General features: G+C 36.6%; 1 protein-coding gene across 4 annotated transcripts in view; it reads right to left on the bottom strand.

Moving 5' to 3' along the window:
- Positions 1-12059, bottom strand: part of LOC133530663 (endothelin-converting enzyme homolog) — an 85412-nt gene that overhangs the window by 21359 nt on the left and 51994 nt on the right. The window contains exon 1 of one of the 4 annotated variants that reach the window (XM_061868676.1): positions 7319-7342. The exons of the other annotated variants lie outside the window; for them this stretch is intronic. Coding sequence (XP_061724660.1) covers positions 7319-7327 — 9 coding nt within the window. The 5' untranslated portion in view covers positions 7328-7342. Of the gene's footprint in view, positions 1-7318; positions 7343-12059 lie in introns of those variants that run through there. 4 annotated transcript variants of the gene reach the window in all.

Raw genomic sequence — 12059 nt, 5'->3', positions numbered from 1 at the left:
ATTTCACCCACATCTTATATCGGTTACCGTAGTCAGGTTTTAACTCCAAACCACCTACAAAATATTTTGTCAATCCCTGAAAATATTATTTTATGATCTTCATTCACAACACGCTTCTAAATTGCGTAATATATCTTTGGCAGCCGTTTAAATTCACTTGAACGCTAATTTCAGTAAACTACGGAGAAATTCGAACACTTTTCATAATTTCTATGAAACAGAAGTACATAGGTCGAACAATTTTTTGATATTTTGTAGATTTTGAGTGTTGAAAGCTAATGTAATCGGAAACATTGCTAAATATTCATGCATTATTGTGTATGACCAGAATTAGGATGTGGGTTGACATTATCCCATGGCCTTATTAGAGTTTAACTGTGTGGGAGCTATATTTCCCATGGCCCGGTAAATTGTCTTGTCATGTCATAAAAACTCACGTAAGTAAGTGATTTTTTTTCAGTGATTGATATAATGTTTCGTAGGAGATTTGGAGTTAAACCTTGACTATTATAACCGATATAAGATGTGGGTGGAATATATCCCTTGGCCTGATCAAGAATATAATAAGACAAAATCTAGTATGACAGTTCATTACTTAGACAGGCGATGGGATAACCTTAACCCACATTTTTATTTCTGGTTTAAAGGAAGATCTCCGACGTTCATAAATACATTTTTTACAAGGCGTTCAATACGGTTGCAACAGCATATAAAGTACGTATTAAGACACGCTGGTTCTTCGGGGCCTGGTAAAGGGTTAACACTGATCGAGCGATAGTACCTAATCAAACAGTAAATATGGAAAATTGCACTTCGGGTCGACTGATGAATATCGATATTAGCGATGCAACTATCAGTGCATGGCAGTGATGTCATGTGCAATTGCATTATGTATGTAACAAGCGTAACATCTGGGTCTAGGCACCGACAATCGTTTATAGTAAACGCCAATCGAAATTTAACCTTTTGAACGCCAAGAACACCTAAAGGCGTCGTTATTAGTCGTGCCCATAGCACCAAGGACAACTATGTGTGTTATGGCGGACGCTGTCAAAGTAACCTTCACACTTTTGAGTAAGGTTTACATTAGTTCCCTTGCGCCCGGGAGCTTGGCTTTTGAGTGATGTTTGTGTTTATGACGAAGCGTTCAAAGGGTTAAATATGGAAGTAACGTGATTTTCGTTCGCATTTGTCATCCCGATGAATTTTTAGTTTAGGCACTTGGCGTTTGTTGATAAATGATTGTCGTTATGACTACGGTTCTTAAAAAACTGTTTTACAATTAGCGCTGAGCTACGGTCGTACCGCTACTTCGTAGCCGATAATATGGGTTTCTCGGTATGTAGCGAAAATGCTTCGTAGAGGCAAGACGATAACCAGTTATGATTGGCGCTGAATGGGTTAAACTTAGTTGTTTTTTTACACAATATGCTCGTGTCGAAGTGTGTCATAAAGAAGACTCGATTGGCACATCATCCATGAAAGCGGCTCAGGGGCCGACGGGTTCTAACCAAGATGACAATAATTGATTGAAAACGCTAATTGAAACTTTAATAATGTATGGAAATTAGTCACGTGACTTTTCGTAGCATCTGTTATCTCGATATTTTTTTTCTATTCGTTTAGCGTTTGTCGATGTAGAGCAACTGCACGCAAAGGGCGGCAACGCACTTATATCCCCTCCGGTGTTGCGGGTGTCCATGGGCGGCGGTAATCGCTTACCATCAGGTGATCCGTCTGCTCGTTTGCCTCTTATATCATAAAAAAATATGACACGTTTAAAGAATTAAATCAGGATCAAACAATCAACATGTAGCGACGTCTCGTAATTGTTATAATGAGATGTTTGCAGAAAACGGCGTGATGTCAGCGTAGCGACTATTATGGACTTGTTCAGATAAGGATAGGTACGACAAATCCGTGTTGACCTCGTTTTTAGCACATGTTACAAGTCTGAATTAGACTTAGATTTAATACATAAATATTAAATTTTATTTCATTCAACCTAAAATAATACGTAATACAAGGGGTTGAGACCTTCTAGTAGGTAAAGTGTACCTGTGTCAGAAAGCCTCGCTCTTCCAATTGGTAACTAATTGTAATTAATTAGAACATTGTAAAGCCCGACCAGAAATATATGATCATTGTCAAGAGGGCGCTTTTATTCTCATGTATAGGGTGACAGTTCAGTTTAGTATGAATAATTTAGTTCCAATGAAATTCTGCAATATGGCGCGTGATCATACGAGTATATTACTGGTCATGCTTTAATTTATTATCTCTTCAAGTGGCATATGATTTGTTGATGAGTTGTTGGAATTTTGACTTTATTTCAATTAATCAAATTTGAAAATTAAATAACATAATCGGTCGGAAGTCGGCCTTCCACCCGATAAATGAATAAATAATAATTAAATATTGGACATTCTTACACAGATTGACTAAGCCCCACAGTAAGCTGAAGAAGGCTTGTTTTGTCGGTAATACTTAAATATATAGAAAACACTCATGACTCACGGAACTAATATCTGTGCTCATCACACAAATAAATGCCCTTATCGGGAGTCGAACCCAGGCCTATCGGCTTCATAGGCAGGGTCACTACCCACTAGGCCAGACCGGTTGTCTGAACTGATGGAGACTAGAAATACCTATCTTTAAAAAACATATATTGAATGTAATCTGCTGTAGATTAGGGTCAAACACATTTCAGAAAAAAGTCAGTCAGTCAGATTGGTTCCCGATCAATCTGGGGATTAAGAGGGAAGTAGGTATACTAGGTACGTGATCGTCCATAAAAAATGAGAAAACGTTTTTCCACTTCTAAAGATTTTCTATTCTCCATGATTTTTAGTATGGTATTGACTTATTGACATAACGAAAAACTAGGTTTATAGATTTTCCTTTTTTTACAAGCTTTTATTTAACTTGCCCTCTTAGTATACATATATGGGACAAATCTTGCAAGTTAAATTTGACCCACTTCCTGGTTTCCGATAAAGCTGAAAATTTGCATACATATGTAAGTCGGGTGACAATGCATTATTATGGTACCATCAAGCTGATCTGATGATGGAGACAGGAGGTAGCTATAGGAACTCTGTGATAAAACAAGGCACCTAATTGTGTTTGGGGTTTTTAGAATTGTCTCGATGAGTTTTAGTTGCCAGTGGAAAAAGTCGGCGATAAAAGCTTGTACCAAAAATGAAATTTTTAATAAGCGAAGTCTATAAAGAATATGCGGAAGCGATCGACATCAAAATCAAAGTGATTTATTTAGTGGAAACCGTTTTCTTCCGAAATGAAATTTCATAGAGAAATTACCTTTAAGTATATTTTGTTACATTCGAAAAGCTTCCCTCTTAATAGATTTTCCTAGAGTCCGACCAGCGAGTCGTGTAACAAAAAAACGCGGGAATTTCAGTACAAGCCGCACTTGGCAATAAAATTACTGTGAAATCAAATTACGGCTTGAATCTGACAGCTTACCTAATAGGAAAAAAGTTGCCATATAAAGAATTAAAAGAAAGAAAAAAATCGGATAAATGCGTGTCGTACTCGCGTTTCAAGGGTTCCGTAAATCACACAATTTTTGTACGTAAAACGTTACTAATAGATCATAATAAACCGGCCAAGAACATATCGGGCCATGCTCAGAGTAGGGTTCCGTAGTTATTCTTCCGTCACAATAAGCTAAACTGAAGCTTAAAGTATAGTAGATTGTTAACCAAGGGATGAACTGTGGATGTACGTCTTTTTACTAAGAAGGGGAAACATTTTGCGATAACTCAAAAACAGTGTAGTGGTCAACTGTGGAGTAGGAATTAAAAGCCCAGAAACTTAAACCAACGACAACCCAGTATAGATTATCCTGGCGTCGATGCACAAGGAGGCCCGACCCCAGATAAACTGGGATAAGGGTAGGAAGAAGAAGAAGAGTACAAAACAGTGTACGGTGATTTTATTAGCTCTTGTTAAGCGATAGCTGGACTTTACAAGTTACAAGTAGCACGTGGACTACCGGCCGTTGACTCGAAAATACGCGTCTCAAGATTAATTCTCCGCATTAGTTTACTGTAATAATAAGCTATCGATATTACACTTTAAACAATATTAATGAGCAAAAAACGAAGGAATTAATCACGAGACCTGACCATTATCAATTTTTTTTAAATCTCTATGTAACTTAGTAATACATTATATGTATGTTTAATTCTAGAGATAGTTCCAAAAATGTATAATGTGTGTAATACAAGTTTACTAATTTTATGTTCTGACTACATATGTTTTTTTTTTTATTTATGTTTAGGATTATTGTTAGTACCAACGGCCCCCGCTGGGGATACGGGCGATCGTTGGACTGTCGCGAAGGGTTCCCGCTGTTGATACGGGCAACCTTGATTCATACTATTCATAAATTTTCCTATTGTTAATTACTTCTGATTTAATAAATTTATTACTGTGGTTAATTAATCTATCTGTTGTTGAATTTCTTTAACGAGTTTATGATATGTGTTGTATATTTAATAAATGACTCTAAGGTGCTTTCTTTTTCAGTTATTTGGTCAAGATTATACGGGTCTATATTATGTATGCTGCATTGGATTTCGTGGTCTAGTCTTCTAGTTGCATATTTGGGACAGTTTTCTATTAGGTGCTTACTACATATGTATTAACAGTATAAATGCCTTGGCTGTAGCTGTAAACTTATACTTTGTGTTTGCCTAAATAAAGAATAAAGATGGCGGTCGAACCAGAAGCCTATGAGTAAGTCAGTTTACTAAAGTGTTTAAACGTCAATCACTTTGAGAGTCACTTATCGTTATCGCCCTCTCGAGTTCGTTGTCATCGACAATTATGACGTCACGACGACAAAACAATTGCCAATGGCTTCCAAACGTCAACGTTTGGTGTACCCTGACCTAATCGGTCAATGACCCTAACCTAGTCATTTAGGTGATTATTAAATTATCAGACAAAAAATGCCGGAAAATTCTATGGTGTTTTTATTATTCCTACTGATTTGATTATGTGTGCCACTGTGGCCTGTTTCATGACTATGGGATGCACTCGTTACTAGCATAGAATTGAGATTCTTTATTGCATAAGTATTACATACAATTTTGCACATCAATATCAAAGAGGTTTATAAAAAAAGCACGGGACAAACTTTAAACTAATTATTACTAATTAAACTTAAACATGCTTTTACTAAATAAAGCTAAAATATTCAAAACTAAATGTATAAAAAATCCCTTAAATCACCGCTCCCCAAAATGCTGGTGACATCCCCCCTCTGAATCGCCAGACCTAGACTCTGAGCAAAGAACGAGCCCGCCCTATGGTCTGAGATGCCTACTAACCGAACCGACATTTTGTTTTTACAAATTTTTAAGGCTCGGTCTATCACGGACCCAATGTTTCGACTGCAAGCGCCGCAAACTCGTATTTATTCGTTAAGAACGCGTACTCGTTATTTGACATTATGATTCATATTCAGAAAAGAAAATCCCTTAATTTTCGTGCAAGTGTGTTACGTTTGATTGTACGAACACGGATTGTGCGAAAACCGACAAGTTACGTAATAAATACGGTATAAGATCATTTCTTCTCATAAGACTAGACGAATACTCACTGAGTGTCATCCATAAATTACGTCACTCGAATTTCATGTTTTTAGACCCTCCCCTCACTTGTCAAATCTGCGTCACATTTGGCAAACTTTTATAGAAATGCAACGGATAGTTGTTTGGCCAGATACCGGATACCGGATATTCGGCCTGTCCGTCGGCCGAATATACGATAACGCACATTCTGACTTTTGCAGGTGCGCGTCGTGCAGGTGTTTCGTGTTGAACGTTCGTTTCTAGGTTCGTAATGAGTTTTATTATTTCGTTACGAAGTAACATCGCTATTAGTAGGCGTGCGCTTGCGTATTTTGCTATAAACAAATAATACGTTGGATGTTTACGCAAACATTACGTGTGGATTTTAAAAATAATAAGCAACTTTGATTTTGGCCGATATTGGTTTTTTTTGTTCTAATGTGCTTACCCCAAAATCTATCAAATTTACTATTCGGTTTCCTACTGGATAATACGTCACTATCCGGTATCCGGCCGGATATTAAAATATGCGCTTGATAGGCTAGATACCGGATAGTAACCGAATATCCGGCGCATCTCTAATTAAAATCATTTACAGAACACAATGCACCTATCAGACGACAATGTTTAGTCACGTGAAGGTTCCAGATAAGAAGTAATTATAAATATAATTATAGTTAGCTGGACAGCTGATTATATCGTTATGTTTATTATGACTAACGTAACAACCATTAATAAGGAAGATTTATTCACGCTCTTTACACTTTGTACTTAATTTTCCCGATTAGTGAGAAATGTTTGTAAAAATAAAAAGTAATCGTTAAAAAAAAGTACAGATTATGCATCTTCCAGCTGTTAGTGACTCGAACAATATAATATATACTAATATACACTGTGTTACATGAGGAAACCGAAAGATTTTGACAGTGTATTACTGATCACATTTAGAGACTAAAATGTCATATAAACTTTTCAGGATTTCGCCTAGTTTCAGAGTTAATACCTTTTCTTTCTATCTTCTTATCGTAACTTAGTGCATAACGCCTTTTTGATCGCGATGATGCCATTATGGCGCGTAGTCTAAATATCCTTATTGTTAGATGTCAAAAAGTGACAAGTAACCTTTGCAAGAACTAGTTTTTACAAAAAAAATCGTAAAAAATATTTTCAGTGCCAGTTTTACCATAACATACCATAAATTTGAAAAAAAATAAAACAGAAAAATATTTTTTTTTGGCGAAATTTACTGAAACTTTCTTTTGGACTCAGAAGTACGTGGTTAAAATCTTTCGAATTCCTCGTGACCACCGTGTATATAACCTACAAATAATTTTAAACTGCTTGATTGAGTAATTTTATGATGAAATTTGAAATTTATGATCGCTTTATGCACAGAAACTTTGTTAGTACGAGTATTGGAAACTCTGATACCGTTTGCTTCCTTACCAACGGCAACAGAGGGCCCACCTTAGGTGTAAGTACGTCAATAATTTTCCACCTAACTTCCTATATTTTTAGCGGCTGTTTAAAAGATTCAGAGACTCGTGAAAGGGAATTGTGAAATTTAACATTTTAATGATCATAATTTATAGACTATTTTTACATTAAAAGTAAAACTAAATGTAAATATAGAATATACGAGTACCTATGTCTTCATTTTGTCATTAAGACTAGACTTTTCTCCCTTTACTTATAAAATAAGTAATACTTACGGATTTCATAGATGAAATCTTCACCGATGAAATAAAAATACGTGTCGTCCCAATGGAAACTAGGCACACAATGCGAGCTAGGTTGATTGAATCCTACAGGCAACCTAAAGACGTTCTCATATTGACTGTTGTAAGTTGAACCATAGAATGGTTATTGTTTTCTCGAAACGACTTCTCCCTTTGGGGGTCATCCATAAATTAACACACTAATTACATGATTTTTTGACACCCTCCTCCTTGTCAAACCTAGTCACATTTGGCAACCCCCTCCCGCCTGGTGTGATCACATATTTATTCAACGAAATCAGCAATTCCAACTACTTAAATATTATTATTTTTTATATAATAAATAAAAAAAGCAATAGCTAAACAAAGTTTAGACACTAAACCTATAAGGAAAATAAATCGAAATAAAAAAAAAATCGGTGAAGGAAACGGGTGAAGTTAAAGTGACGTCACAAAGGTTTTGACTCCGCCATCCTCCTTGTTTGACATCCCTGAACGTGTGACGTAATGAATGGATGACCCCTTGTTTTGATGTTTCCGTAGACTAAATTTGATAAAACTAATAGCAGTAGACACAATAGAACAATATAAAAATCAATAGAATAGACTTGAATCGATAGAAAATGAGCTACCTATCATAATGTAGAAATTAACTAATCTGTCGTCTGCCAAATGCCGATATTAATACCGGCCGAAAAAAATACGGAAAGTGGAGATAAGGAACGAAATCTCCATGTACCAAAAAGTGTCATCAAAAAACTTTAAATAGGTGGCGCTACAATACCTAGAGTACTTGAACAAAAAAATCAAATCATAGACAGCGCAATTCACTCCGTCAATAATGCCTAGGTTCTTAGCTACTCTAGCGCTACTCTGGAGAGATTTGGAACTATTATTTATAGCTGACAGCTGGACACTTTTGCAACAGTTCTACCATAAGAGATGCTACTCCTCTTAATTCCACACTCCATAGAAAAAAACCAACTACACTTGTCAACATTTTAAGAAAAAACCCTCTATCTACCGCGGCCGGATATCTCCGTTCAGTATTTTGTGTCCCGTATTTGTTACGTAATGAGATTACCGGTCATTTTAACTGCAGTCGAAAAGCAGTTTAATACAAATCAAAATAAAACTGCTGTTCGACTGTGAATTTACTCGGGTGCAAAAAAAATCCGTCGTAATAAATCCTGTGCGGGTGGGGAGCGGGAGACAAGGGCCACAAACAATTGGCCGGTAATCTCCGGCCTGCGTAGATGAAGGGGTGCTTTTCTTTTGACACTACCAAGTGGTTAAGTGTATGGAAGGTGGAGGTAAGGAATGAAATCTACATGTACCAAAAAGTGTCATCAAAAAATCTTAAATAGGTGGCACTACCATACCTAGAATACTTGAAAAAAAAATCAAATCATAGACAGCGCACTTCACTCCGTCAATAACGCCTAGGTTCTTATCTACTCTAGCGCTACTCTGGAGAGATTTGGAACTATTATTTATGGCTGACAGCTGAACACTTTTGCAACAGTTCTACCATAAGAGATTTCACTTCTTTTAATTCCGGACTCCGTAGTTAAGTGTAAGTGCAAGACGTGGACCGTTAATGTCACTAAAATCCACAGACATAACAACATTGACATCAATCATAGACGGACTGAACTTGACGAAAATCCAGCTTTTTTGGTCTTCACGAACGGAGCTAAAGTGTTTGAACTTGAATGATTATCGCAAAGTGGCAAGGCGCTGGTCAACTTTTGCCAAATACCGCGAGACGTTCACTATGGGTTTACCCCGGAATCGAGAGAAATTAGGAGGTTTCATACATTTTGAAAATGAAAAAATGAAAATAGATTTTTTAGAACAAGTGTGGAGCTAACCTTACAACACACAAGCCATCTGAATGCGCAGTAACCGTCTAATGGTCTGGAGTACCTTTTGTATCGTGCCGTATACAGAGTATACAGGCCCAATCTAACGTACGAGTACGTACGATCATTGTCACGGTTAGACCTTGAAGTACAAGTTAGAAATTTATTGTAAACAGAGTAGATTTGTATACAGTTGTCCATCTTCAAATACCACTTACTTAGGGCCACTAGCACCATCCCACTAACTCGGGGTTAACCGGTTAAACCTGGGTTAGTGGGATGGTGCAAGTGGCGCTTAGATACTTGACATATATAATCGGGTTGCACGAAAAATACGTAACGATAGACGTTTTAACGGAAGCGCAAGCAAGTATTAACGGTAACACTATTAAATGTCATTCGGTGGACTTAACTTTGCAAAAAGGTTTACAAATTGTCAGTAGACAGAGTTGACCATTGGTAGATGCGGATCCTTGCGTGCGAGATATGAACGTTAGACCTAGATAAATGACCGAAGATGGACTACCTACACTCTTTCGAACCTGGATAAATAGTCGGAGATGGATTACTGTTTAGTACATACACTATGCTGTAGATATTTTCCCGTATTTTAAAACTGGGGTAAACATATCCGTCTGTTACTGTCTACTTCCGAACGCGGGGGGAGTGTGGGGCAAATAGGATTTTTACAATTACAGAGGAGCCCGCAGACTTGTTGAAGGCAATAAATTATTTTTTATTTATTAAGACTTGCAACGCTTAACAGTTCATCTGTCCGACCTATTACAAACAGGCGGACCACAGAGTTTTTAATTTACCTAACTTTGTGGTATAAAAATATCACTATAAAACGTGCGAAGACTGTGATGAGAGTACTTGAGCGACGAAAATGGATATCCTCTTAGTTAACAGTAGGGATTGAAGAGCAGGGACTGTGCAATTTGCCCGGGTCATGGTCTAAGCAGTGAACGTTGTAGCTTGGCTTGCGTCGCTGGGCGCTATAATATTTGCAAAACGATAAATTAAACTTGCAGTTTTCTGATATTTCTATAGTTGTTTATTTTTTTAACAAATAACAGTGTTCGCAAAACGTGTTAAAGTATATACAATACCCGGGTATCACTAGACTTAAATCGACCGGGATATAAACCGTGATTACCTTTTATATTGTTTTTGAGCTCCCGATATTTCGACGCAGTTACACGCATCTTGTTCACGGGTAACTGCGTGAAGATGCATGTAACTGCGTCGAAATATCGGGAGCTCAAAAACAATATAAAAGGTAATCACGGTTTATATCCCGGTCGATTTAAATCTAGTGAAACTAACCGTGAATCATGCAAAACTGTTAATACCCGGGTATGCTCTTAAACTACGTCCAAAAGACGGGTATGGGCATTGTGAATTTCATCTCGCTTTGTGTGGTAGGGCACAGCACAGCGGATGTCATTCCAGATATAGAGCAGGCGGGCCGTATGCTTTTTTGGCACCGACGTAGTATAAAAAAATATTTAATATGAAAACATTTTTTTTACAAAAAATACTGTCGCTAATAATAGTACTCCGTTCTCTACAGAAACTGACCCCTTTTGATTGATGTGTGGGCAGGATATTTATAAACACGCACTATGTGCCAAAAGTGCGGTTATTTTTAGACTGTTATTGATTATGAATTTGATTAATAGTCTGACAAATAAGTAGCCATTATTGTTTTAAGCAAGTTATGATTATTACAACTGTAGTTAAATACCCCGTTTTCAAGCAAGTATCCCAAGTAGATTTGTTGTTTTAAGTTCTTCATAATCTGTTCATAATATATTTCGGCTATAGGTACTTGCTTATCTTACTGAGTGCTATACCTGCCGTTACCTATCCACTTGCGTTCACATCGTGTAAATTCATAAGTATAATAACTACGTGACATATTTTTCTTGCAAATATTTACAGTACCTACATACACACAGTACAAATATATGTAACATGCATAAGTATATTATTTAAACATATAAGTACATTGACTAGTGCTGCACTGGTCGTTTATTAGTGTAGGTTTTAAGGTTCTGACGGAAGATCAGCGCTGTGGTCTCCGCAGCATTTATGCTGAGTCAGCGCCTATTCTTTACCACAACACATGACCCTCTACTAATATCTCTATTAATCTAAAAATAAGACACGTAATACATTTGATTGTTGACGTAATTATTGATATTAGTGTCAAACTGTATGTTACTTTTTCTTTGTCTCTTGTCAATTTTCTTTCTCTCTTGTTATTTGTTGTCACAAAGCATGTAAGTTGTGGTTGAATAAATAATAGTATTAGTACGAATACTCGCCTAATTATGTTTATAGTTTCATCTTCTTTCACTTCCGTTCCGAGAAAATAACACCAAGATTTTAAGAATTCAAACATGAAAACAAATTATAATAGCAGAGACTCCAGCGGGCGGTGATCCGGAAACATCGAGTGATTGACACGAGTTGCGAATTACCTATTCGCACATGTATCGTACAACGTTTTACAGTACATATGGCCCTTTAAATGTTCGACACAGTAACGTAATATGCTCATTTTCGCACTAGTGCTATAAAGTAGCACCATATGTACTGTAAATATATTACACGTGGGTAATACTGAAAGTTTCTGGAATGAGCCATTTAGAGGTCACGAAATGAAAATGTTTATTTGTTGATAATATAACTTATTGTCTATTTTTAGATACAATATTTTCAGGGATAATTTGTATTTTAGGAATGCTGTTTGAAAATTATATGTCAGGGATATATATATATATTTTAATTTAAGATTCCAGGAATTTTCAGTATGACCTAAGTACAACTTACACGAGTGAACAGTTCTGCATGTAATACTA

The sequence above is a fragment of the Cydia pomonella genome, chromosome 23, assembly GCF_033807575.1.
Source record: "Cydia pomonella isolate Wapato2018A chromosome 23, ilCydPomo1, whole genome shotgun sequence".
Taxonomy (NCBI): domain Eukaryota; kingdom Metazoa; phylum Arthropoda; class Insecta; order Lepidoptera; family Tortricidae; genus Cydia; species Cydia pomonella.
Note: the sequence above shows the minus strand (reverse complement) of the source record. Positions and strands in the feature narration are given on the sequence as shown.